General features: G+C 45.1%; 1 protein-coding gene across 2 annotated transcripts in view; it reads left to right on the top strand.

Moving 5' to 3' along the window:
* The first annotated feature begins 4,183 nt into the window (after window positions 1–4,183).
* homer2 (homer scaffold protein 2) overlaps window positions 4,184–27,402 on the top strand; it is a 70,062-nt gene continuing 46,843 nt past the window's right edge. Inside the window, exon 1 of one of the 2 annotated variants that reach the window (XM_084337208.1) lies at window positions 4,184–4,610. In XM_084337208.1, the coding sequence (XP_084193334.1) occupies window positions 4,606–4,610 (5 nt within the window). In that variant the 5' untranslated portion in view covers window positions 4,184–4,605. The remainder of the gene's footprint in view (window positions 4,611–27,402) is intronic. The other variant, XM_084337209.1, reaches the window with a different exon arrangement.

Consider the following 27,402-nt stretch of genomic DNA (forward strand, 5'->3'; position numbering starts at 1 on the left):
TGGAATTGATGGCTTCCCTTATTGAGTTGACATATTGTGTAAAAAGATTTGCTCTGTGCTTGTGTCTTCAACAGCTCAGAAAAGGGAGGGGAAAGGCAGAGCAACGCTGGGAGAGACATGAATACATTTCATTAGAAGCGGTGACGTAGGATTTCATTTTTCCCTGTTACTCTGCAGTCCAAAGTTGGTGAGAGAATTCTTGTACACAGAGACCCCTGCCTGTACGAACCCCATGCGGGTGGGGCCAGGTTGTAAAAACTGAACAGATGTGGTTTGGAGGAACTTCCATGCTATAATCATCTGACGACGGGTTGTCATGAGATAAATCGATGACTGGACCTGGGATGACCTGGCCTGGAAGGGCGGGGCCAGTCTGAAGACTGAGCTGACAGTGTGTAAACAAGGTTCTCTGGGGAGTTGTGGTTGGACTGCGGGGACAGGGACGGGAGGTACTGATGGGCTTTGTCCTGTGCACATTGATTTGGTAAAATGCGCAGGCAAGGGGCGGATAAATTACACAACGCAGGGTCAGATATAGATGCATTCACATAAGTAAGGAGATGGCCAGGGTGAGGAGAATGGATAAAAGAAAATTTTCGTTGAGATTCTGCTTTCCTCTGCCAAAACTGAGCTGAGGGAACAAGAAGTGACAGGTTTATGACCGTTGTGTGTCATAAAAGGGGGGAGGATAGGTGGGAAGCAATTAATTAAATGTGCAGACGTGATTGTACTATCTTAAAGAAAAAATTAGCAGAAAGAAGAGATTATTTCAGAGAATGAATGTAAAATGAAAATATTGTGATACTAATGGATCTTGTCTCCCCTCAGATCATGTAAACGGATACTGTAATTTAAAAAAATTGTGATTGATTAGACTTTAAATGTATAAATGTTTAGATTAAATTGTTTTAATTGTTTTTAGCATATTCAACGTGCCCAGAAGAACGAGACCTGATGAGACAGTGGTAAACACTGTTTCATTTAAGGCAGAATAGGTTAAAAAGGGATCTGGATGAATGGGTCACCAGGACTCCCGGGAGGGGCCATAGTCAGGGGAAATGCGGGAACTAAGAAAAGAAGAAGACAAGAAGGCAAAAATTGAAGATGGACCAAAGAAGAATGGAAAAAATTGAGAAGAAAAATTGAGAAAGATTTAAATTTTTATGATTTTTGTTATTATGTTAAATTGGATGGCTAGTATGTATAGAAATTAAGTCAAGATAATTGTAATATGACATTAGTAAAATGTCAAAGGGAGGAGCTGTGGTAACCTTGACTTCATAATTTCATGATTTCATAATCAAAAATGTTAGATTAACCCAGAAAACTGAAAGTATCTGTAGTGATGGTAAATAGTTCATCACACAAAGACTCTCAGAGTGATGGAACAAGCAGCCATTCCAAACCCCCCCAGGAAACCGAACACCTAGACATGTGACAGTTGAGCACAGCAGGAATGGACCAAACAGCGGAAATGCCTCTGTAAGAATGTGGTTGCAATAATAGATTCAGAAAATACAAAGTGCCAGTTTGGTAGATGGGGTTTTTAGGATGGCTCTTGTGAATTGAAGAGTATTAACCTAAGAAGCACTGATTATACTGGGTTAATGTTTTCAACACAAGCACTATTAAGGCTGAAGTCACCAGACCTCATCAGTTGAACACCACCAGGCGACACCTCTCATGACGACATTGTTTACTCAGTCACACACCACAGAAAAACGGTGACTCAATATAGCACTAAAGACAGTTGTCTAACCAAGATTAGAGGTCACAGGAAATATAATTGCATTATATTAGTTTAGAATGAAAAACAAGGTTGGAATAATAAAACAAGAGTATAGTAACCTATTAGAAAAGTAACTTACAGAAGAACCAAATAGAAGGAATGTTAACATGAGTGATTCATTCAAAGGAGGCCACAGTCCAAACCCCCCCTCTGGCCAAAAAGGAGGGGGCTACCCATGGCTGTTACAGACACATACGACCAGGAGACACCAAATGAGGACTGCCTGTGTTTAGATACTGGTGATTGGTGGAACTAGGTTAAGAAAAGTGAGGTCATGAAATCTATAAGTATAAAACAGTGGGTTTTGGTGAGGAAGGCCAGGCCAGCTCAGCACCCGCCACACACCGTTACACAGGGGGTCTGAGTCTGCGTCCTCCATCACCCACCACCGACCATGGTTTCTACTTTGTCCCTATGTGAGTAAACTGTATATGGAATAATGTGATAAGATGCCTATCTTAGGCCCAGGTTTATCATGTAGTGACAGAGAGTACTATGGTCTTATTTCATTAACATAACATGACTAAAATGTATGTACAATACTGTCTTTTGATGTAAAAAGCCAACGAGGGCTATTGTGATTTACCTACATCAAATCCTTTTTGTACAATCATGTATTGTGTTTGAAGTGTCCTATGTGTAACCAATGCATTATTCCACTCGGCCCACGCTGCAATTAAATGAATATTGGACCATAGCTACCGGTTGTCTGGCTGTATACAACTTATTCTCTACTGGCTAAATTTGGGAGCCCAGATGAGGACCATTGTTTCTATCACACTGTGATCTTTCCCTTCCTCTAGTTAACAACCTCACTACTGTGCTGTAATTAATGGATATTCATGTTGTGAATATACAACACACGCTCACTTCATTCTTAGATGGCATGCAAACTTCTGTACTTTCCGAAGTTTCCACCAATCAGCGCGCTCTCTGTGTCTGCCACAGGCTTTAACCTCGTTCCCAGCTTTATGGTAAAGCACTACGGCCGAAAGTGTGAATCAGGTAGGAAGTCCCGCCCCTGAAATCACGACACAGTGCTCATGAAAATGTATTCCCCCCAGAAACAACCTCGTTATCGCCTCCCTCGACAGGCTGACACATAGATATAGAACACCTATAGATATCTATGGGCTGACAGACCTGCTTGTTGTTTGTTTCGCTGGGGACTATAAACGGATCAGGGGGTGCCCGGAAACCGGAAAGCCTGTAGCCGGTATTTCTGTATTTCCGATTCACATTTGGAGGCATAAGCTTTACCAGCCTACACAGGCTTGCCCCTTGAGAGAATTCTCCGGCACTGCAGCTGGACCCTACTCCCCCCACTGCACCTGTAACTAATGGCCTTGTTTGATAATGGTGGACTGACCAAAGTAAACGCATGTTAGCGTAGAAGACCAAAACATACATTTATCCAAACATTTTAAACTAATATGGCTTCCATTCATGGACAAAAATTATGATTGCTAAATATTCTCCATAACTGACACAAAGTTAACTATATTTACATTTAGTCATTTAGCTGACTTACAAGTTCTGTACGACAAGTCATCAGGAAGGGCACAACTCAAATAAGCTGAGCAACAATGTTCATCAAACAGTGTTGAGTGCTACAGACAGTGTAGGTTAGTATATTAGGACAAGTGAAGTGCATGACAGTAAGGTTAGTTAGGGTTATATCTTTTTTAATTTTTAGGGTTAGATTCCCCCCCCCCATTTCAGATAATTGTTGAAGTGCGACGGCGAAAGATCCCAACTAGTTGTTGGGGAAACATTGACCTGCTGCTGGGAGCCATCATCATATTCAACATGTAAGTGCACAGGTCTGGGATTGTTATGAGATATGATGATGCATGAGTTTGCAAGTCCCCCCCCCCCCCCCCCTCATCTTATTTTCATTTTATTTAACCACAATTTGTTTTTATTTCTACATGTTCTATTTATTTTGTTGTTACTTCGATGCTTTGTATTGTGCTTTTTTTTTTTTTTTTTTTTACTTTTTTTTTTCAATTTTGATTTACAAACATACAGATACAAAATACACGTACAAAATTCACAATACTATTAAACAGACAGAAACGATAGAGAAACAATTATAATATCAAAAAGAAAACTGAAATAAAAGACAGGGTGTGACATGGGTTCATTTGGTCATTTCTATCTTTAAATTTTTTATTTTTATTTACATTTCAATTTCTTTTCTTGTTTGCCTTTCATCCTTCTGTGATGTCGTTCCTCTTCTTCCTATATTCCTCCCACTTTTCCCCATTTTGACTCAATGTTTTGTGCCTTTCACTAGTGTCTGCATGCCTTGTTGCCGGGAGAGTCCACAGTAAACAGTGTGGGTGTCGGAACCAAGTGAGAGCAGAATGGAAGCCGCTTAGTGTCGCTGCTGCAGCTTCCAGAGACGCATCTGAAACACAACCCACCGGGGATAGAACTCAGCACGGCAGGCATTTCAACCACTAACTTAATTTGTATAAGCACAGCTTTTCAAGACGGTGAGGAGGAGGAAGAAGACATACAGTGGGATTGTATGGTTGCTTATACAAATAAACAAAACTTCCTGAAATGGAAGGAGGCTCCGCGACAACCCGGTGAATGGAGTTTATGGAGAAGTGTTCTTCTCATATTTCAGCTCTCGCTTTGCCAAGGACTTGTTCGAAGCAGGTGGTCGGGAAATGAACTCTTTGAACCGTTGATCATCAGAGGAGCTATTTTTTCACGTCTTTTTTTGTTGGCATTATATATATATTTTTTAGAATCCGTGAATAAGAATATACATAAAACAAGGGTTGTTCCTAAAGTCCGTGGCAATGGGGTAAGTCATTCTGAAGGCGCTTCCCTTTGGACTGTTATTATGACACCTGCTCTGACAGTTGCGTATATGCACAGTAAATATCCCCGACTTATTCCATAGTTCTACATATTTCTGAAGCTTTTTGTACACATTTTATTATTTGATGTTGTTGCACGAATGCGTCCTCGTGCGTGCGTGCGTTATTAGGTGCACAAGGTGCGCGTTACTCTAGTCTATATAGTTCATTTTTAGCCCATATGTTCCCGTTGTTGCTGCAACAATTCTTTATTGCGGGGATATAGTTCGTTGAATATTGTAATTATTTGTTCCCTGTTGTAATGTAGTGACCTATATCGATCAAAAAAATCCCTGTAGAATGCTTATGAAGAAACAGACTGAATCAATTAGTATATAACTCCTTTTTATACATGAGATCCCTCCCTTTCCCCACTATCTGTGGGAATGTGAATGTGGCAGAGTCAACACTGCCCACGCATGACCGCGATCGTGCGAGGGGAGAGAGAGACACAGAGAAAGAAAGGGGGGGGGGGGGTGCCCATAGGGATGCCACAGTGGCATAGATGTTTACAGTTGATAGATAATTCTGTCTTTATAGTCTACTGCTGTGTTGTAGTTCAGCCTATTATTTACTGCCCCAGTTATGCAATGAGCAGGCCTATAATTATCCACACCTACATGCTGCACAATTCAAAACAACCCAAATGTGACTTTTTCTGGCTTCTGTGTTGGCTACACTAGATGGCATAATTTCATTTGACTTAGAAAATAACTTAGAAATAATAGACCAGTGCACATTTCATATTCCCACATTTCATATTCACAAACATAACAATTCCCAGCCCTTGACATCACAATCTATAATTCTAAATGATGTCCAATCATTTTTTTTTATTATTTACATTTCTCAGGATTGCCAGAGTCATGACATTAACCCTTTCACTACCACACTATAGAAGGTTAACCCTTTCACTACCGCACTACAGACGGTTAACCGTCTAACCGTTAACCCCTTTTGTAGTGTGGTAGTGAAAGGGATAAAACTTAAAAGGCTTGCCTTGCTGAGACAGTTTGTGAGGTAAACCAAGACCGAGCTGCAGTGCAATGCTTATAGTTCACCTGCAGACTCGCTGTGTTGTCAGAAACCAGTTTGACAGTCTTGACTCCTTCTCGAGATTCTGCTAACTCACCTGGCAGGTTTGAAAAGGAAGGGAATAGATGTTGTGTTTTCCCAGGGAGAGTTGTGAAACTGCCCCCCAAGGCACCAGCGGCATCTAAAACAATGGGGATGCATTGGCAAAATGAGTCATATTTAACAACATCTCCCTAAAAATCAGTTTGGTACTGTTTTTTTTCACCAAGTAAATTAAACTTTTTTTTGTATCCACTTTTTCTATTTTTCTCCCATCCCAATTTCGTATAGCCAATTATCCCCTCCCCTCTCTTGAACGTTGCTAGACTATGCCTCCCACTGGTCGGCTGTAGTGAGGATAGAAGCCTTGCATCACGTGTCCCCTCCGGTACACGAGGAGGCAGCCTGTCTTTTCACCAGACAGCGCGGACTCTCAGTGGCGAGGAGTAACGCGTGGGAGGCTGACGCTGCCCCCGATACTTCCTGTCTCTGCTGTGCAGGCGTCACCCAACCAACCTGTAGGAGTCGCTGTCCACAACGTCCAATCCCCACCCATCGACTTTCCACCTGCTACCTCTGCCAATTGAGATAGTATGACGACTGGCCCAAGCCGCAGGCAATGCTGACTCTGGGAGTCGAGACCGGAGTCTCTTGCATTGGTGACGAGCGCAATCTCCGCTACGCCACCCAGCCGCCTCAAGTAAATTAAACTTAAAGGGACATTCCACCCATTTAAAAAGGCCTGTGGTTTGTCCCTTCAGTCCTAAAAATCAATTACACAAGTAAAAAAAGATATAACATTATTTTATATAATATGTTTAGCTGCAACCAGCAGCTCTATAGGTCACTCGTTCCAGGTCAGTTGGTTGGTTGGTCCACAAATATTTCCCCACCCTCTAGCGACTATACAGGTTTTGCCCTATGAGGCTGAAATTAGGCATGGAGGTCAAGTGTCATCATCATAATCAACCTTTATTTATTCGCAAAATTACAATTGAGGTCACCCTCATTTTCTTTTTTTTTTTATCCACTTTTTCTCCCATTTTTTCTATATTTTCTCCCATCCCAATTTCGTATCGTCCAATTCAACCCTCCCCTGTCACGGACGCTGTTTCTTGCCTCCCACAAGCCGGCTGCAATGTACTTGAGGTAACAGCAGTCGCATCTTTTCACCTGCGCAGCTCGATCTCTCAGTGGCGAGGAGTAACGCGTGGGAGGCTCACGCTGCCCCCGACACTTCCTGATTCTACTCCGCAGGCGCACCAACCGACCTGTAGGAGTCGCTGTCCACAACGCCCGATCCCCACCCATCAGTTTCCCACCCCCTAATACGGCCAATGTGTATTAGTACGGACGACCAGCTAAACTGAAAGCAAATGTGGAGCGCTGGGCTCGAACTGACGAGCGCAGCGTCTCCAGCATTCCGTGGCGAGCGCCTTGCCCACTACGCCACGTAGCCGCCAGGTCACCCTCATTTTCAATGTCGTCGAGACTTTACAGACATTTCAATGCACACATTTCTACAATATAACAATAATAAATATGAATAACTATCTATATAGTACTTTTCCCACATGGAACGCAGTCCAGAGTGCCCCACAGCAATTCCTATAAAATTAACATAGGCATAAAATCAGCACACAATTGACAGAATAAAAAACAATGCATAAATTGCAGACATAAGAATAGGTATAAAAGACAATAAAAGTAGTGCAATGTAAACGTGCAGACTTAAGAATAGGCATAAAATAAGTACAATAGTACAATGTCGCTCGAAGGCATGTGAACCCCCCCGGAACAGTCAAAACACCCCACACACCCCACACATCAATCCCTACCACATCCCCATCCAAGATACACCCCCCGATAAAGCACGCCATGACCGAAGGAAAACACAAACAGCCCGCGCACCATTCACACCGGATGCCACCCCTACGGGCCGTGGGATTCGCTGGTTTTCCTCGTGGTGGCGGGGGCACCGGGGCCCCATCTCCCACGGCCCACGGTGCCCCCGCCACCACGAGGAGAACCAGCAAATCCCACGCCCCCACCCCCAAACTCCACAGAGGAATGACAGGCCACGTGCCCCAGGACCCGCAGCCACGCCAAAGGAGACACCACTCCACACACTCGAGCAGACAGACGCAACAGTGGCCAAATGAGAAGACATGCAAGATCGGGATGGTCCGAGACGACACAGGACCCCCGGGACACCCCGGAACACAGCAGAAGCCACAGTGAGCCCCCCACGCACGGAACCCCAAAACCAGCCAGCGAACCGAGGGAGCCCTACGACGAAGACCAACCAAAATCCACCAAAGCACACGCAAGAAACCAATACCCAACTCCAGGAAAGGTCCAGCCGAAGCCATAGGCTCCAACCAAACCCTCCCCCAGAGTCGAACACCAGCCCCCCGCATGCGCCCCGATGGACCCCGGCCAGCCCCCATCGCCTAACTCCCCCAACCCACCGATACCCCAGGGATCCTCGGCATGAAGAACCCACCACAACCCCGCCCACAGTACCCCCAAGTGTCCATCCCAGACCAACCACAACGCCACACACACCCCCCATCCAACCACCACCATGTCCATCTACCTGAACATCCAGAATCACCGCCCCCCCGGCACGGCTACAGGCCATCGGGCACACGACCCGCTACGGCTACCCCCCCACAGAATCCGAAAGCAAAAACATAGAATCCACCGATCCCCCCGCAACGGCAAGGCCACCAGGACCAGAGGCAACAAAGCAGCCCACAGAAACAATACCCCCACCACTACACACAGAGTTCCATGTAGTAGGGGCACTATAATGAAAGGCTGATTTTCCAAGTTGGGTCTGTACATGGGGGACCTCCAGTGTAAGCCAGTACATGGGGGACCTCCAGTGTAAGCCAGTACATGGGGGACCTCCAGTGTAAGCCAATCATTTGAGCGTGTCTAGTGATGCACGATATATCGGCCGCCGATATAATATCGGCCGATATGGCCGTTTTTTTACACATCGGTATCGGTCCGATATCAAGATAGGGCCGATATCCGATATTAAAAAAAAAAAAAAAAAAAAAAATGTTTTTAACATGTTTTGGCCTTAAATAGTTTCAAAATATCAGTCATTTCTGAAAATAAGTTACAAAAGTAAAAAAATTATGCGTTTTGGAAAATAGCTCTTTATTTGATTATCATAAAAAAGTGTTTTCTATACAGAGATATCGACATCGGTAAATATCGGTATCGGCCAGAACAGCAATATTAATATCGGTTATCGGTATCGGCCACAATTTTCACATCGGTGCATCACTAAGCGTGTCATATAGGGTCTAGTGTTCTGAACTAATAGTAATGCGAGATAAGAAGGTAATTTCCCGTTAATGGCCTTAAGGATAAATAAATACCAGTGTTGATTGCGCCTATCTGCCAGAGAAGACCAACACACTCTCATATAAGATGCAGTGGTGTGTATCATATCTGTCACCAGTGATAAATCTAAGAGCAGAATGATGAGCAGAATCTAGTGGTTTGAGAGTTGTGTGTGTGTGTGAAGGTGTGTGCTTGGCAATGGGAGTGGCCTATCGCAAAAAGGTTGCAGCTATTGCAAATTTGCACTTATTTTAGATATCAGTAGAGGTTATTGGCTCTTTTGTGTAAGTCAATGGGCCATTGTGTCATGAAAGATGGAGAGATTACTGTCAGTTTACACAAGTCAATTTGAATGAGTCTTTTCACATACACCTCCTAGATAAACACACACACATAGCCCTCTACATGTGCATTTCACCTGCAGTGCAGCAACCCTGCAGCAGCTTTTTGGGGGGTTCAGAGCACTTTAGCTCCCAGGTGGAATACACCCACCTAGTATCTGTCAGTGATCGAACCAGCAATCTTTTGTTTACTGGTCCACCTCTTATGTCTAAGGCCTTCCTGCCACACATGGGAAGCTGTTTGGAAGGTGCTATTATACATATACAGAGACATATGCTTCATGGCCCCATTGACTTCCACTAGAATTACCCACATGCTGTTTTAGAGATATACCAATACCAGCCTAAGTATCGTGATACCAATTCTAAAACGATACCACGGCAAAAACCTAAAATATCAGCAAAAGTAATGGAATATATTATTAGATGACAGAACATGGAAAATTCTTTATAAAATGATTTGATTAATTATAATTAAAATTATAATTAATATTTTGACACTGTTGAAACGTAAATTATAAAATATTCTGTTACAGCTGCTGAGCTATATACTATAGTTAATATCCATTTGTTGTGTGTAATCTCTCCACTCCACACTGTTAGTGCTTGTGCTTGTGCGAGCACAGGAGATAAGATTATATTAAAAAATATTCTATATATATATACGCATGTAAATCAATATCTTCCTTTTGAATGAAATAGGTTCAAGAATCAGGATTGTTAGCGAGAGAGAGAAAACAAAACTGATTTCTCCCCTGTGCCTGTGAGCGTTTCCAGGGTTAGCTTAGCTTAGTTAGTGTTAGCAGTAGGGATGCACCGATCCGACTTTTTCAGTCCCGATACCGATACCTGGATTTGGGTATCGGCCAATACCGATACCGATCTGATACCCATTGTTAATTATTTTTTTCAAAAAAATAATTGTATCCACGTTTTTATTTTATATTAAAATTAGTGCTGTCAATCGATTAAAACATTTAACTCGATTAATCGCATGATTGTCCATAGTTAACTCGCGATTAATCGCAAATTAATCGCATTTTTATTATTATTATTTTTTTTACCTTAAACGGATCTTTTTCAAGTTCCAAGTTTTAATACTCTTATCAACATGCGAGTCAACAAATGCTTGCTTTATGCAGCCATTTAACACAAAAGGATGACCCACATGCATTGCAAATTTGCATCAAATTCAAAACAGAGTGATGCACAAAATAACTTAAAAGAAAATAATAATTTAAAACAATGAATAGTGTGCATGAAATAATAGGGGAAAGAAAACGTTAGGAACTTGTTACATTCACCCACAAGGGCTGAGTAATCACACACCCCCCTCTCGCTCTCTCACACACACACACACACACACTCTCCCAGCTCTCTTTCTCTCTTGCCCCTTCCTCATCTCTCTCACCCCCCTCTCTCTCTATATATCGATAGGTTATGACTATAACCAAGTTCTGTTAATTAGGGGTGACGCTTGGCATCACTCATGCACTCCCTCGCGTACGTGCACGCGCACTGAATAAATTCCACAAATGTACCTTTAATACCAGTATTAGTCTGACCACACCCCTCATCAGCTTACCTTCATAAGCAGGTGTGTGGTCACCTGCTCTCCTCCTACCCAAGCTTTCACCACAAGGTGAGGTCAAGGGCTGCAGCGGCGTCGGATGCCAAGCGTCACCCCTAATTAACAGAACTTGGTTATAGTCATCGTTCTGTATCATTAGGGGATCCGCTTGGCATCACTCATGCACAAAGGGAGGCCAAGCGGAGCCACTGGCCGTCAAATACACCCCGCTGAAGGCCCCCCACAACCAACAGAACAGGGAGGGCCGAGCCCCCCCGACCCCCCCTAATGGAGGGCACCCCCCTTATTAGAGGTTTCCCGGGAGGGCGACGGACCCGACCGTGCGAAGAGGCACTCAAGCAACTCAACGCACAGGGTGAGCAGACCGTGGCTTGACCCCACGACTACACACACGCACAACCCGCATGCCACCCGGGAACGAACGGAGGGAAACAACCTCGTTACTGCCCCCAGAATCACGGGGTCAAGGGCAAACCCAACCCCGTGGCAAGGCCGTAGCAGCGGAGCGCGAAGGAAGACCCAGACCCACCAAAGGGACTGGACCCCTGGAACGGGGGCCCGGAGAAGTCCATGATGCCAGCATCAAGACCCCACCAGGTGGGCACTTAGTGACCCCGCCCCCCACATCGCCAGCGTATTCGGACAAAGGCCCCTCAGCCGAGCGGGCCCTGTCCTCCCCAACAGTACACCGTCTGGCACACTGACCCTGCAACAGGCAGTCAGCATGGCCGTAAACACACAAAAAAAGGTTAACCAACGGAAGCAGGCAGCGCACCGGGGAAAAAAACCAGGCAACAGGCTGTTAACCCTAGCCTGGAGACTGCGGACGAGACAGGCGCCAGAAAGGACAGCTGAACACAGCCGCAACCGGCGGAAGGGGCGTATGCTGGCGTTGTTGCATGACCAAGCCTCCATTAAAAAAAAAACCCACCCAGAGGGGTCGAGGCAGAGAAGGCTGACACGATTGGCAGACGTCATGAACGTGCAGGGGCACCCTCAACCGGTGAACCCGGGAGTTGACACTGCAGCAACACACCAGAGAACCAACCACCCAGGTGTTACCCTATGCAGTGGTTGGTCCCATAACCCCTCAGGAAAAAACCCCAAAACACACCTGCGGCACTGCCGCAGCCCATGTTCCAGTTTCCAACAGGGTTATCCCGGGCCTACGGGTCAACGAAAACATTACCTCGGACCGGGCCCGGTGATACGGGGAGCACAGGGTCCCCCGAGGAGGCCAAGACCACCCCAACAGGCCCCTCTTCGCCATGCGTAAGAGAAGAGCGTAAAAATGGAAAACCAGCCCCAGCACCCCGTACTTGGTATTCCCAGGAGGTCACCCAACCAAGTACCAACCAAGACCAACCTGCATGGCGGCCGAGATCCGACGAGATCGGGCGCGTACAGGTTGGCACGGCCATAAGCCATTACGACAGTGTAGAATACAATGTACCCAACAAGGGTTCCATAGCGCTCAACCCTGTGACACCCGGACCGACCTAGCATTTTTCCCCCTGAAAAAAGCCCAAGTCCCTCAGGGTACCAGAACAGCAGATCTGCATCCCCGGCGGACAACGGGTTCAACTGATCCGGACCAGCGCGACCAGAACCAGTCCCGTGCCCTAACCACGCCGACATGCCAACTCCAGGAGAAGGGGCAGATATGCGTGTTGATCTTAAACATAAAAAGAAGGCGCCACTCAGACGTTTCGGTGCGAACCGCGCCCGGCGGCCCACCCCCAGGGCGTGAGACCCTTCCACATATGTAGATCCATTCCGTTATCATCCCCTGATATGAACGAGAACCCATCGACAACCACACAGGGCGTCGGAAGAGGAAAAACCCCCCTTTATAATTGCTTTATAAAAACGCTGTTTTAACCCCAAGCAATCAAGGCGCGCCAGTCAGTTACCAATGTCCAACAGAACATCCTGAGCTAGCACTATGTGTGCGTAGGACATACCCACATCAATAATAGGCTATTTAGACCATCTTATTGAATCCCCAAGACGCCCAGGGGAACGACAAGAGGGGCGAGATGCAACCAACTCCATGAATGAATGAATGAAAACTCTATCCAACAGATTGCAGAAAGGGTACAACACAGTACGGCTCAATACACACAATTGTTAAGGGGAGGAAGACCTGAGAAAGACGTTAGTCTTGTTTCCATCAGGGACCCCCATTTCCAATTCATATAGACACATCCAACTCTTTATAATAATAAAGAAGAAGCATCACCTAGAGCTGCCGCGATAACCGCATTACCGCGGTATCGCTGTTGCATCACGCTCACCGCAGAGTTAGGCTGAATACCGCGGCGTCACCGCTGTTTTTTATCATAATAATAAAGTTGGCTTGCGGCTCTGCAGATATACCCTACTCGGTTCCAAGCGACCCTATTGGTCCAGCCTGGCTCTGCGGCTCTGCAGATACCCCCTACTCGACGTGTCACACTTTGTAGCCTCTGAACGAAAACAGAACGCCGCGCCGCCATCTTTACTGCCTCGCTAAGGATGCATTTCATTCAGGATTTGTTTGCGACAGAACCAAGTGCAATAAACAAAAAAGAATGGATTCACTGTGTATTCTGCCTTATTTATTGATGAAACAAAACCGACATCAACCCAATTTACCACCGAGCGGAGAGTTTAGTGTCACAACAAGATCGCTGATGTGTTAAGTTTGTTGTTGTGATTAGCCTAATACTACAGTCAGCCGATATACACGAGATGTAACAACGTTAAACCCGGGTTTGCTTGGTAGAATACACAATGAGAGGTAACGTTAGCTTTGGCAGAATAGACGCAACGAGAGTCTGGTTAATGTTGTTATTGATTGATTGATTGAAACTGTGTTAAACTCTGGCTTGCTGCAAGCCCTCGGACATCTATGCCCACGGAGCTTTCAGTGTACACAAGCGAGCGGCCCCGCCTGCATCCCCATTCCCCAAACGGAGTAGTACCTGGCTGCAGTGGAAAAGGAACGAAGTACCAGGTGCCTAAAGCGGGTCGAGTCGAGTAGGTAATATGCAGTGGAAAAGCGCCATTAGACTAGAGGCAGGCTATAAGAGTAGACTACTAAAAAAAAAAAAAATGCATTCAAACTTTTTTTTTTTTTTTTGCGCACTGTGCGGTAATTACCGCGGCGGTAGGAAATATTGCGCAAATTCGTGCGGTAAGGAAAATATCAATACCGCGGCAGCTCTAGCATCACCCGTATGAACCCAACTGCACAGCTGGGAGCAAAAAACCCGTTTTCACACGATTTTACATCCAGTCACTCTTTTTAATCAGAGAGTAAGACTAGACCCTCCCAGAAAACCTTCCCACACGAGTTGTAGTCATGAGAAAGACATGCCAACTGTGAGTCACGTGACCAACTGACTCAAGTTACACATAAATCAAGCGCAGCAGACCCGTGAGCCCTACGCTCTAACTCGACACCTTAAGACACCGTAACTCATGGAAGGCGTCGCCATAGCAACACCGCTACGACGGGCAGAAACCCTGCCGGCTCCTGTTTGTAATAGGAGTTTGGCAGGATAACCCTCCCCCCCTGCCAAGACGTCCTACCGGCTCGGCCCTGACTGGCTCAGCAGAAGAGATAAAAAATCTCCTAAACCAATCAAGTGGGAAGGAGGGGTTTATTCGACACCCCCTCACAAAAAACCCTGCGTTCCCTACACACAGAAAAACAACCGTAGCCATTTTGAAAACCTCCGGTAGAATGCTAATGTATAGCGTAAGCTAATACAATGCCCGCTACCCACAAAATGTGAACAGGATTTACAACAAAAAACAAGTCGCATGTGTGTGAATCCTACACCCATTGACTATGTCATACATAGCAAAAACGCTGACCGAGAGTAACGGCTAGGCCGTGGAACGTGTGTGTACGAGTATTACTGCAACTAACAACACAGCATTGTGAGACACATATACTTAGTTCAAGCAATGGAATAACACCAGTTTCTACCTGCATGTGGAGCGTCAGGCTAATAGAACCCCCTATGACTGAGTGTATGTTGCAGACCTTGCTTAATCTCGTAACACAACACGACTCATCTCACAACGTAAAAGTGCAGATTCAAATGTACACAACCCCATCATATGATCTGTTGAAGAAACACAGTTTGTTTGCCAAAAAACATAGTCCCCCTTATGTCGGGGAACTTTTTATTTCACCAGTTTTTAAGGCACAAAATCATAGAGGGGCCGGGGAGGGTGTAAAGGAGAGGGGACACAGAGGGGAAAAGTCACTTTCAGCGGCGTCTGCCACCTCGCGCCGCTCGAGTCTTGCCACCCCGAGGAGCCCCGGAGGGACGGTAGTTTACTGTCTGCTGGTCACGACGTTCCCTACCGTCTCCTCCGGTCGTGGATGGGCCGGCGATAGCAGAAGCGCCGTCTCTTCTCCTGGCCTTCTTGGAGGGGCCAGCAGCGGCGGCGGAGGCAGTGGTAGGGACGACGGAGACAGCTCGACGTCGTGGAAGCCTTCTGACTCCACCGGCAAGGACGGGAGGCGGAAAATGGGGTTGGAGGATGGATCTCTCCTCTGCCATCTCTCTGCATGTTGAGGTCATCAACCGCAGGGCCTTCCCGAACAGACCAGCGTCGGAGAGGGCGGCCGTCAGAAGAGGGGCTCTCTTCTTCTCTGGAACACGGGCCTGCTCCAGCCAAAGATGACGCTGGCCCAGGGTGGCCAGGGCGCGCACTTTCCCCATGGCTATGGCCAGCACCTGGGTAAGGTGCAGGACAGCTCCTGCCGCCTGGGTGATCTGATCGCATTTTACCTCGTTCAGATCCGTGCCGCCCGTCATAATCCCCGATACAAATCTAGCCAGGTGGGCGATGTTAGACGCCGCAGCCAGCGATTGTGTACCAGCGATGAATGACTGGTCACCCCAATATGCCAATCGCCTAGCCGATCTACCCTGGAGGACCGGCTTGCATAAGGGTTCCCACACCATATCCGGACAGAGGAGAGCGGCCATCGGACTATCAAGCCGAGGCACGCCCTCCCCCATACCTTTGACTAACCCCGACACCCGCGTAACTGGTACGTAGGTGGGGGTTAGTCCCATGATGTTGGGAACCGCCTGACCCTGACGAACATAGGCCCCCATTGAGGGGAAAAATGGGTAGACAACGTCCACCCCTCTCACTAGGCGACGCTGCCAGAGATGACCTATGAGATCATCAGGGACAGGAGCAGGCAATGGCAGCGGCAGCGGCACGCCGTTTGCGGCGGCGGCTACCGCCATGAGCTCGGGGAACAAAGCCCGCAGTTCCCCCTGCGGACCCTCCTCCACCGAACCCGCATCCCTCACATGCAGCAGGCTGCAACTGGTCAAGGAGCCACAGTCTGATGTGGCCTATAGTAGGGCATCCTGCTGATGAGGCCAAGGTGGTTCCTCGACATCTTCGAACAGGGAGTCCCACAGAGCCATTTCCCCCCCCTCCGGTGTTTCCTGAGGAGGGATACTCTCCTCCACGGGACCATCATACAAGAATCCGTCCGACTCTTCCATGAAGTCCTCAGTTTCCATCGGAAATCCAGAGCCGGACGCATCCTCGCTGGTCTCCAGCAGTTCCCCAAAACCAGGCCGTTCGCGCCTGCATGCTACCATCTTGCGACGTGAACGGGCAGACGCGAAAAGTTTGCGTCGCAAATCCTCCGGCTCCAAGACAACCCCCCCGTTTACCAACGGACGATTCCCCGGAACCAGAAGAACCAGAGTCGAGATCAGGCCATCGCCGGAGCGACGGCACCGACTCCTCGGCTCTTCGGAGAGGCAAACTATCCATCGGCTGTCTCCTGGGCTGGGTCGGCAACCACGAAAGTGGCAACAGCCCAGCACCAGAACGCACGACGGAGGCGGGAATGGAGAACCGCTGGTGAAGAGTAGGTCTAGCGGGTCTACTCTCCGCAGAATACATTATGACCCAAACCTTTTCCAGATATGAGAGAAGAAAAAATTAAGCACAATGTAAACTCGTCACAACTCTTTTCAACTAACAACACGTCAAGTGGGGTACTACCGGGCACTTCCTTGTGGTGAAAGCGAGAAGGAGGAGAGCAGGTGACCACACACCTGCTTATGAAGGTAAGCTGATGAGGGGTGTGGTCAGACTAATACTGGTATTAAAGGTACATTTGTGGAATTTATTCAGTGCGCGTGCACGTACGCGAGGGAGTGCATGAGTGATGCCAAGCGGATCCCCTAATGATACAGAACTCACACACACACACACACACACATACATTACACACACACGCACACACACACACACACACACACACTTCAGAAACAAACATAGTGTCAATGAGAGCATCAATAATACACCTGAGTGAAGTCTAGTTAAAAAAAATATATATATATATATTTTTTAATTGTGAGTTAAAAAAAATAGTGGCGTTAATAGAATCGGGCGATAACGAGTTAATACCGCGTTAACTTTTACAGCCTTAAAATATATTTTGTTTTTAAGAATTGTAAAGGATCACAAGTGTGTTTTTGATTTGTTGTAAACAAAGACAGAAAATAAACTTCATTCAATTAATAAACTGTATGCCTCACTGTCACTGTGTGGAAGAGACTGGGATCATTCTTTTGTGCAAGGCAACATCAGGCTTGACTTAAAACATTACTTTCCTAACTTAGTGAAACTAAATGTAACAAATTAACACATAGATATAAATTTACTGAATTGTGGGGTGGGAAACTGATGGGTGGGGATCAGGCGTTGTGGACAGCGACTCCTACAGGTCGGTTGGTGCGCCTGCGCAGTAGAATCAGGAAGTGTCGGGGGCAGCGTGAGCCTCCCACGCGTTACTCCTCGCCACTGAGAGATCGAGCTGCGCAGGTGAAAAGATGCGACTGCTGTTACCTCAAGTACCGGAGGGGACTTGTGCTATGTATGACTTAGTCCACATTGCAGCCGGCTTGTGGGAGGCAAGAAACGGCGTCCGTGACAGGGGAGGGTTGAATTGGATGATACGAAATTGGGATGGGAGAAAATATAAAAAAATGGGAGAAAAAGTGGAAAAAAAATAAATAAATGTACTGAATTGTTATTTCTTATTTTATTAAAAAAAATATATATAGAAAAATAATCCGATATATATATATTTTTTACCGATACCTGATCCAGCTATTTTACTGATATCGGTGGCCGATACCAATATCGGATCAGTGCATCCCTAGTTAGCAGCTTTAGTTTAGGTTTTTACCGCAACGTGGGCATAAAGGAATGGCGAGGATGCAAAGCATGTTAGACGCATTGGACCCGTTGCTCGCAGAACATAGAAACAGCGCGACAGGGCTGTCGAACCCAGTGCTAAAGAGCTAGATGTCATAGCTTCTAAAATGTAAGGTCCGCGCTGGTCTGTGTCCATTATGAAATGACAATTGCACGTCGACACTGTTGACATGCCCACTACGCAAAGTGTACTCACTCACTCACTCAATAAAATGTAATAAAATGAGTATTGAACCGTTTTTAACAGCTGGGTATAGCAATACTTTTCTAGTATCGGTTGAGTTCCACTAGAATTACCCATGTGCTGTTTCAGAAACATGCTTCATGACCCCATTGACTTCCACTAGAAATACCCATGTGCTGTTTCAGAGATATGCTTCATGGCCCCATTGGCCCCCATTGACTTCCACTAGAAATACCCATGTGCTGTTTCAGAGATATGCTTCATGGCCCCCATTGACTTCCACTAGAAATATCCAATGTGCTGTTTCAGAGACATGCTTCGTGGCCCCATTGACTTCCACTAGAAATACCCATGTGCTGTTTCAGAGATCTGCTTCATGGCGCCATTGTCCTTCACTAGAAATACCCACATGCTGTTTTAGAGTCATGCTTCATGACCCCATCGACTTCCACTAGAAATACCCAATGTGCTGTTTCAGAGACATGCTTCGTGGCCCCATTGACCTATTAGAATTACACAAAAATGCATCATATGTAAATAGTTACTAGCAGTATTGGCCATGATTAGTTGGCATTGATGAGGTGACACAGGGGAGGGGGGCTTATTGATCATAATGTCATGTTTTTCCTGGATTTATTTGTCCCAGAGGCTGTTGGTCCTGCATAGAGTTATAGATTGACCACGACCTCCACCTCTCTTTCTCTCACTCTCCCTGTCTCTCTCTCTCTGGCTTTATCTCTCTCTCTGGAACATTCTATTGGCCTCTTGCTGCAGGTCATTCATTCATAGTTGTCACACAATGACAGCTAGAGGCCACCTCTCAACCTTGACCCATTGCAATAGTGGTGAAACGTCTACATGACTTGTATGTCCTAAACAACGTACACCTTTACCTTTAAAAATGTATACAATTATATCACACCAAATATGATTGGTTATAATATACAAATATATCACACCTTCACTGATTAAATTTTTTTTTTATATAACAAAAAAAAGTCTATACATACACAGCAAAAGTTCTCTTCCCCCTAGGGTTGGGAACTGTTCACATTTGAACCTAGTTCCTTGAATTCGGTATCGGTACCCAAAGGTACCTTTTTTTGTAAGGTCTCTGTACTAACATTACATTTTGTGTTGTGTTTTTTAATTAAATCCATATAAATATCAACATTATATGGCCATCCTCAGTAAATAATTACCAAACTCTTCCAAACTTGCCTGGTCTTTCCAAAGACCCAAGAGACGGGACAGTAATATATATATATATTTGTGGAAAAGGCTCCCTCTTGTCTAGCATATTACACTCTTATACTAAACATGTAAAGATACAGAAATTTGGTACCGATTGATCTAGCGTGATACCGATATAGTACCGATGTCATTTGGTCTGGACTCTTAAAAGTACAGAGTTCAGTACCCAACCCTACTTCCCCTGGATACGTGATTGTTTGAGCACAGAGCTACAGCAGTATTTGGCAGATGAGAAAGTGGTAGCAAATGTGGTGCGTTAAGTAGAATCTTCCAGCTCAAGCGTTGCGTTTGTCCCCCCCCCCCCCCCCTGCTGCTTTGAACAAGGGGTCACTGCAGTAGTGATGCGTCGGTCATGAGCGACTCGTTCATAAGAGCCGAGTCATTGCCGTGAGCGTGAGTCGAATCGCTCACGTCTGGCAATGAGTCGGTTCACGCCCCCCCCCCCCCCCCCCCCGGCATGCACAACAGACACACACAATGAACTCAACGGATATCGTCGATCGGGGGGCTCAACTAAGTCTGACACGTTTCTATGATAAACTGAATGAATAGACAGACATTGACACAGACAACTGAATGAATAGCATACTACTTATTTGGTTGTATAGGAGTCGAGTGGCGCTAATGAGTGTCTTTTGTCAAACAACAGTAGTCTATGAATAGGCGTGTCCCGACACCGACGCCTGCTGCGCCTGCTGTGTGCTGTGAGTCACAGTCGTCAGTCAGTCACACTTATTTAACATGATCAAATAATTATTATAATATTTTTTACTTCACTTTGAAATATTATAGTGAAATATTTTGCAATGTTGTCGCATTTATCTTGTTGAAATCCTCCAACAGGCTCTTTTTTGTAAGTTGACTGGTTTGCACACCAATAATACAGTGCAATAATAGAATAGTAGAATAGATAGTAAAATTATGCAATAGAATGGCCAGAGTAAAATAGTGCTACAGTACAATCAACAGTCAGCGGGGTGTATTAGAAGGCTATGGTGAAGAGGTACGTTTTTAGCTTATTTCTGAAAATATTAAGATATCTAGCTTCCCTAATGTCCATAGGTAGTGTGTTCCATAACTTTGGTGCATAGTTAGCAAAAGCTGCATCCCTGATTTTCATCTAACATTGTAGATGATCGCAATGTTTATCCTTTGTATATAAGGAGGAGGACCTTGAAATCAATTCTAAATGTTACCGATGATTACTGATGTAAACAGGGGGATCCTGATGTAAACAAGACGAAAGTCTTTCTCTGGTCTGCATCCCCTTAACAATTGTATGTATAATTGTATGTAATTGTATAACATCGGCCAAATTTTTTTCGCGCTCGCGCTGCGAGCTCACGCTCCTTGTTTTGGCTTACGGAACTTCCTCCGGAAGTGTCAATGATCCGTGAGCCGTGAGTCGCTTACGTGAATCGGTTCATTGCGGTGAGCGTGTATCGAATCGCTCACTCACTGAAATGATCCGTTTGGCACATCACTACACTGCAGCACAATCAACACTGAGAGCTCGCTATTTAAAGTACCCTCATCTTGAGAGGGCTCTAGTGCTAACCCTGGGCTAGATGATAATCTCCCCGCTGGACGGAGAATGACGGCTAAAGGCTTACACTCAATTGATTTGGCTCGGCGACATCACATGTGACATGGCGGTAGCTCATTTGGCTGTCCAGAGATCTCCTATAGGTGCATGGGAGGGGATTGTGTGGCGTATGTCCTCAGCCCGTGTCCATGTAGGGGGAGGGGAGGTATCACAGAGACTGTAGTAGTAGTAGTAGTAGTAGTAGTAGTAGTAGTAGTAGTAGTAGTAGTAGTAGTAGTAGTAGTAGTAGTAGTAGTAGTAGTAGTAGTAGTAGTAGTAGTAGTAGTAGTAGTAGTAGTAGTAGTAGTAGTAGTAGTAGTAGTAGTAGTAGTAGTAGTAGTAGTAGTAGTAGTAGTAGTAGTAGTAGTAGTAGTAGTAGTAGTAGTAGTAGTAGTAGTAGTAGTAGTAGTAGTAGTAGTAGTAGTAGTAGTAGTAGTAGTAGTAGTAGTAGTAGTAGTAGTAGTAGTAGTAGTAGTAGTAGTAGTAGTAGTAGTAGTAGTAGTAGTAGTAGTAGTAGTAGTAGTAGTAGTAGTAGTAGTAGTAGTAGTAGTAGTAGTAGTAGTAGTAGTAGTAGTAGTAGTAGTAGTAGTAGTAGTAGTAGTAGTAGTAGTAGTAGTAGTAGTAGTAGTGGTGGTGTAAGAGCGGGTAAATGAAAGGGGACAGACTGACGGGATTGGGACGTCTTCTCACCAGATGGTTGATGGCTAGGAGGCCATCTGCTGTGGTGCTGCGCTTCTGTGGATGTCTCCTTCTTCCCCTTTCTCTTCTGAGATTAAAGAAGGTCGCGATCAAAGACAATAATTCACAACAAACATGGTTTCTAGTTATCATGAGGCACTTGTGTTATATATCACTTTCTGTAAAGGTTATGGTGAGACGATATAGAAACGCATGGTGCTGTCATTAGTGTACCCCCCCCCCCACACACAAACACACACACACACACAATGTTTATTTGCTACTGTTAATGGGGTTGTTTAATGTTCCAAGCAGTTGTACTGTAGCTGAAGCAAAGTCTGCTCTTTGAACTCCTGACATCATTAGTGCAGCCTATGCACGCCCAGGTGGTGCTGATATTGGAGTGCCCTGTCCTCTGCTGTGTACACTGCTCGTTCAGACGGACCCAACACTCTACTTTCACTGCCCTGTCCTCTGCTGTGTACACTGCTCGTTCAGACGGACCCAACACTCTACTTTCACTGCCCTGTCCTCTGCTGTGTACACTGCTCGTTCAGACAGACCCAACACTCTACTTTCACTGCCCTGTCCTCTGCTGTGTACACTGCTCATTCAGACAGACCCAACACTCTACTTTCACTAATGAGGCAGCTCTAGCTTCCAGCAGGTATGCAGAGACTCTTTTCACCCGGCAGTAGGGTGATATGGATGGAATTTATATCACAATTATCGTAATGATCTTTCCCCCCCAATGTAGATATGGAAATCACAATGTTCTGCTCTGTGGTCGTATATGCAAATGTTGGTACATCCAGGTGACTTCATAGATTGGAGGGTTCTCTGATTTCTAGATTTAGGAGAGAGTGGTTCATGTTCATGTGAATTCTTAAAATGGACACATTCCCCCTTTTGAAACAAAACTCCACTTTTCAAATTACATTACCTCAAGATATTTCAGATCTCAATTGGTGAAATTATATTTCCTATTTGCTTGTTACTGTATCATTAACTTAGATCACAGAATTGCGCACAACAGTATCAAAATGTTATCAAAATACAATACCATTGAAAGATGATAAAATAAATGTATCATTTACATTCCTAAATTAAATGACGTGTCAGATTAAATTGGCTGAAAATTCATCAAATAAAACATATTTATATTTTCTTTAGAATAGGAGATGCACTGTGGCGTGGCAAACATGCATTGAATCATAAATTACAATAGTTTGTCATGTCCGCTTCGTTACCAAATAGGCTATATGTACATTGTTGTGATCTAAATATGTATTTTTGTACAGCCCTGTTCCACCTGTCCTGTTTGGTCCTTGGTCTTTGAGCCCATAGCCACGCTGCTTCACTGTATAGGGAACGGGAGGTGTAGTGGTGGTTACGACATTGCTGTTTCCCGCGTGGTCCACCCCTCTTGAAATTGCAATGCATTTCCAATGGACACAATTCTAAATCGTCTCGTTTAAAACAAATAAAAGCATGAACATTGGCATGGTGTACCTTTCTGTGTGTATTCATCCACAATCTATATCTCAACATGAAAAAAAATCGCAATTAATCGTAAGGTAGCAAAATAACAACGTTTATGTTTTCGTTCACTGAGGAACTACAGTTCACTCTGGCGCTGCTGACAGTTAGCTAGCTTGGTATCAGCGCAACTGTCTGGCTGTGACGTGTATTAGGCGACAGCACTGAATGACAGGTGTTCTACTGGTAAGTGTAGTTATTTTTTAACGACAAATTAAACAGCCTTATAACTAACTTTATTTCAACCAAAAATGCTTAAACAATAATGTTAGTGATAGAAGGGAACTCATTTTGTGCAAAAATGGAAAGCTTGCCAATGTTCATGAGGCAGAATTATTACAATAGCCGATGATACATTTTCCCAATGATGAATCCCTGTACGGGTGGAGCGCACGGGAAACTAAAGTGATGTCAGACTACACCTCCCTATATAGATCTGTACCGCCGGATGAATATGGAAGAAATAGTCCTCCTGTTTGACTTGGTAAAAAGGACTGCATTTATATCGTTTTCATCCAAAACGTTTTACACCTACGCCTCACACTCACACATTCTCACACCGACGGCTGAGGTGACCATGCAAGGTGCCAACCTGCTCCTCGGGAGCCATTAGGGGTTAAGTGTCTTGCTCCACTGAGTGCCCACATATCATACACATCAAGACCACTACCCACATATCATACACATCAAGACCACTACCCACATATCATACACATCAAGACCACTACCCACATATCATACACATCAAGACGAGACCACTACCCACATATCATACACATCAAGACGAGACCACTACCCACATATCATAGACATCAAGACCACTGCCCACATCATATCATACACATCAAGACCACTGCCCACATATCATACACATCAAGACCACTACCCACATATCATACACATCAAGACCACTACCCACATATCATACACATCAAGACCACTACCCACATATCATACACATCAAGACCACTACCCACATATCATACACATCAAGACCACTACCCACATATCATACACATCAAGACCACTACCCACATATCATACACATCAAGACCACTACCCACATATCATACACATCAAGACCACTGCCCACATATCATACACATCAAGACCACTACCCACATATCATACACATCAAGACCACTACCCACATATCATACACATCAAGACCACTACCCACATATCATACACATCAAGACGAGACCACTACCCACATATCATACACATCAAGACCACTACCCACATATCATACACATCAAGACCACTGCCCACATATCATACACATCAAGACCACTACCCACATATCATACACATCAAGACCACTGCCCACATATCGTACACATCAAGACCACTACCCACATATCATACACATCAAGACCACTACCCACATATCATACACATCAAGACCACTGCCCACATATCATACACATCAAGACCACTACCCACATATCGTACACATCAAGACCACTACCCACATATCATACACATCAAGACCACTACCCACATATCATACACATCAAGACCACTACCCACATATCATACACATCAAGACCACTACCCACATATCATACACATCAAGACCACTACCCACATATCATACACATCAAGACCACTGCCCACATATCATACACATCAAGACCACTACCCACATATCATACACATCAAGACCACTACCCACATATCATACACATCAAGACCACTACCCACATATCATACACATCAAGACCACTACCCACATATCATACACATCAAGACCACTACCCACATATCATACACATCAAGACCACTACCCACATATCATACACATCAAGACCACTGCCCACATATCATACACATCAAGACCACCACTACCCACATATCATACACATCAAGACCACTGCCCACATATCATACACATCAAGACCACTGCCCACATATCATACACATCAAGACGAGACCACTACCCACATATCATACACGTCAAGACCACTACCCACATATCATACACATCAAGACCACTACCCACATATCGTACACATCAACATGCTTCACTCTTAAAAAGCCACTCTCATAGTCATGGTTCTCCCAATCCCATGACACACTCTTCAAAGCCTGGTGAGGTAAATGGCTTTTCTGGTGTCCTGTGTTCTCTCCTCTGGACCCCCGGCCCCCCAGAGGCAGACCTGACACCTGCACAGAGCGTGGTCAGAGCATGTTCTCCACCTGGTGGGCGACCTGCAGGGAGCTTCATTAGGTGCTGGCGTGGTCAGAGCATGTTCTCCACCTGGTGGGTGACCTGCAGGGAGCTTCATTAGGTGCTGGCGTGGTCAGAGCATGTTCTCCACCTGGTGGGTGACCTGCAGGGAGCTTCATTAGGTGCTGGTGTGGTCAGAGCATGTTCTCCACCTGGTGGGTGACCTGCAGGGAGCTTCATTAGGTGCTGGCGTGGTCAGAGCATGTTCTCCACACGTTTGCTTGTCTTGGGAGTGGAATGTGCTCAGGTGTGTAAGAGGAGGGAAACTAACAACAAGGGAGAGAAGGTAATAATAATAAATAAAATTTGTAAGAGTTGAGGTTAATGACTGATCCACATGATTTACGATGCGTGTATAATTACGTGCCCTGCTTTAGGCGTATTGTGTGACTGCTTTAGAAATCCTGAATCGAGGGGCAGGTAAAGCAACATTCCTCTGATGCTTCCTGGTTGGAATGTGAAGAATGTTCCCGTTCACGTCACACGGTCTGTGGTAGCCAGGCCTCTGGAGTTTTCTATCTCTACTGATCAGGCGTTATAGCCTCTATGGCGATGGGTTACACTACAAATACACTTGATGTGTGAGCAGGGCTCACAGTCAAGTAGGTGGGTAGGTAGGTTACTTGGATGAATGAGGGGACCATAAGTACGGCATGCGTGACATTCTCAAGCCCTTGTGTGGAATCTGAACTGGACTGTTTTCACACTCGATAGTCTCGCCAGAAGAACACACGGCAAAATGTCAATACAGGTGTTTCATAGAACAAATACGATGTGACCACAAACTCTCAGAAGATCTCTATCCAAACTCACTCTCTCTCTCTCTCTCTCTCTCTCTCTCTCTCTCTCTCTCTCTCTCTCTCTCTCTCTCTCTCTCTCTCTCTCACACACTCTCCCTCTCTCACACGCTCTCCCTCTAATTCACACATCCTCTAATCCACACAACCACTCAGCACATTAATCCACAGTCAAGCACTAGGAAGTAAGCTTATCCTCTCAATTGTCACTGAAATGTCTGGACTTGTGGGATGAACAGTATGCTTTTTAGCGATAAAGTGGGTGGTGTGCGCCAACTAAACACTTTAAAAGGGTTTGAGAGAGTAAGGCCCAGGCAGACTTAGTCATGCATCACATTATTGCTTGCTTCATATTCCTCAGAGGTAACCGGTAGCTAGATGCAGAGTTTACTTAGCGAGGCACGCGAACATGGCAGGCGATTGTTGAACTCTGCTCAGATTCACATCACAATATCTTTTCTTCATTTTGATGGCATAACTGTATATTACGGAATTTAGTTTTCCAGTACAAATTGCAAGGTGATATGACATCTTTATGTTTTCTTCTATATATTGCTGTTAAATTAGTGTTGCCTAATTCAAAATGGTCCTTTCCTAATATAAATTACATCATATGTTTTTTATGATCATATTGCTGCAAATAATGTGCAATTTTATTACACATTGGCTTTTTAAAATATATATAGGCCTAGGGTTATATATTGTTGATGACCGTATTGTAAAAATGCTTTGCGTGGATCCATGGCGGTAACGGTCCCTTTTCAATATGGTACTGTATACCTCTCAGCCCAAGTCTCTAGCTTTCAGCAATAAAAAAAAACGTTAAGTGATAAAA

Source organism: Notolepis coatsorum (genome assembly GCF_963971535.1).
Source record: "Notolepis coatsorum genome assembly, chromosome: 20".
Lineage (NCBI taxonomy): Eukaryota > Metazoa > Chordata > Actinopteri > Aulopiformes > Paralepididae > Notolepis > Notolepis coatsorum.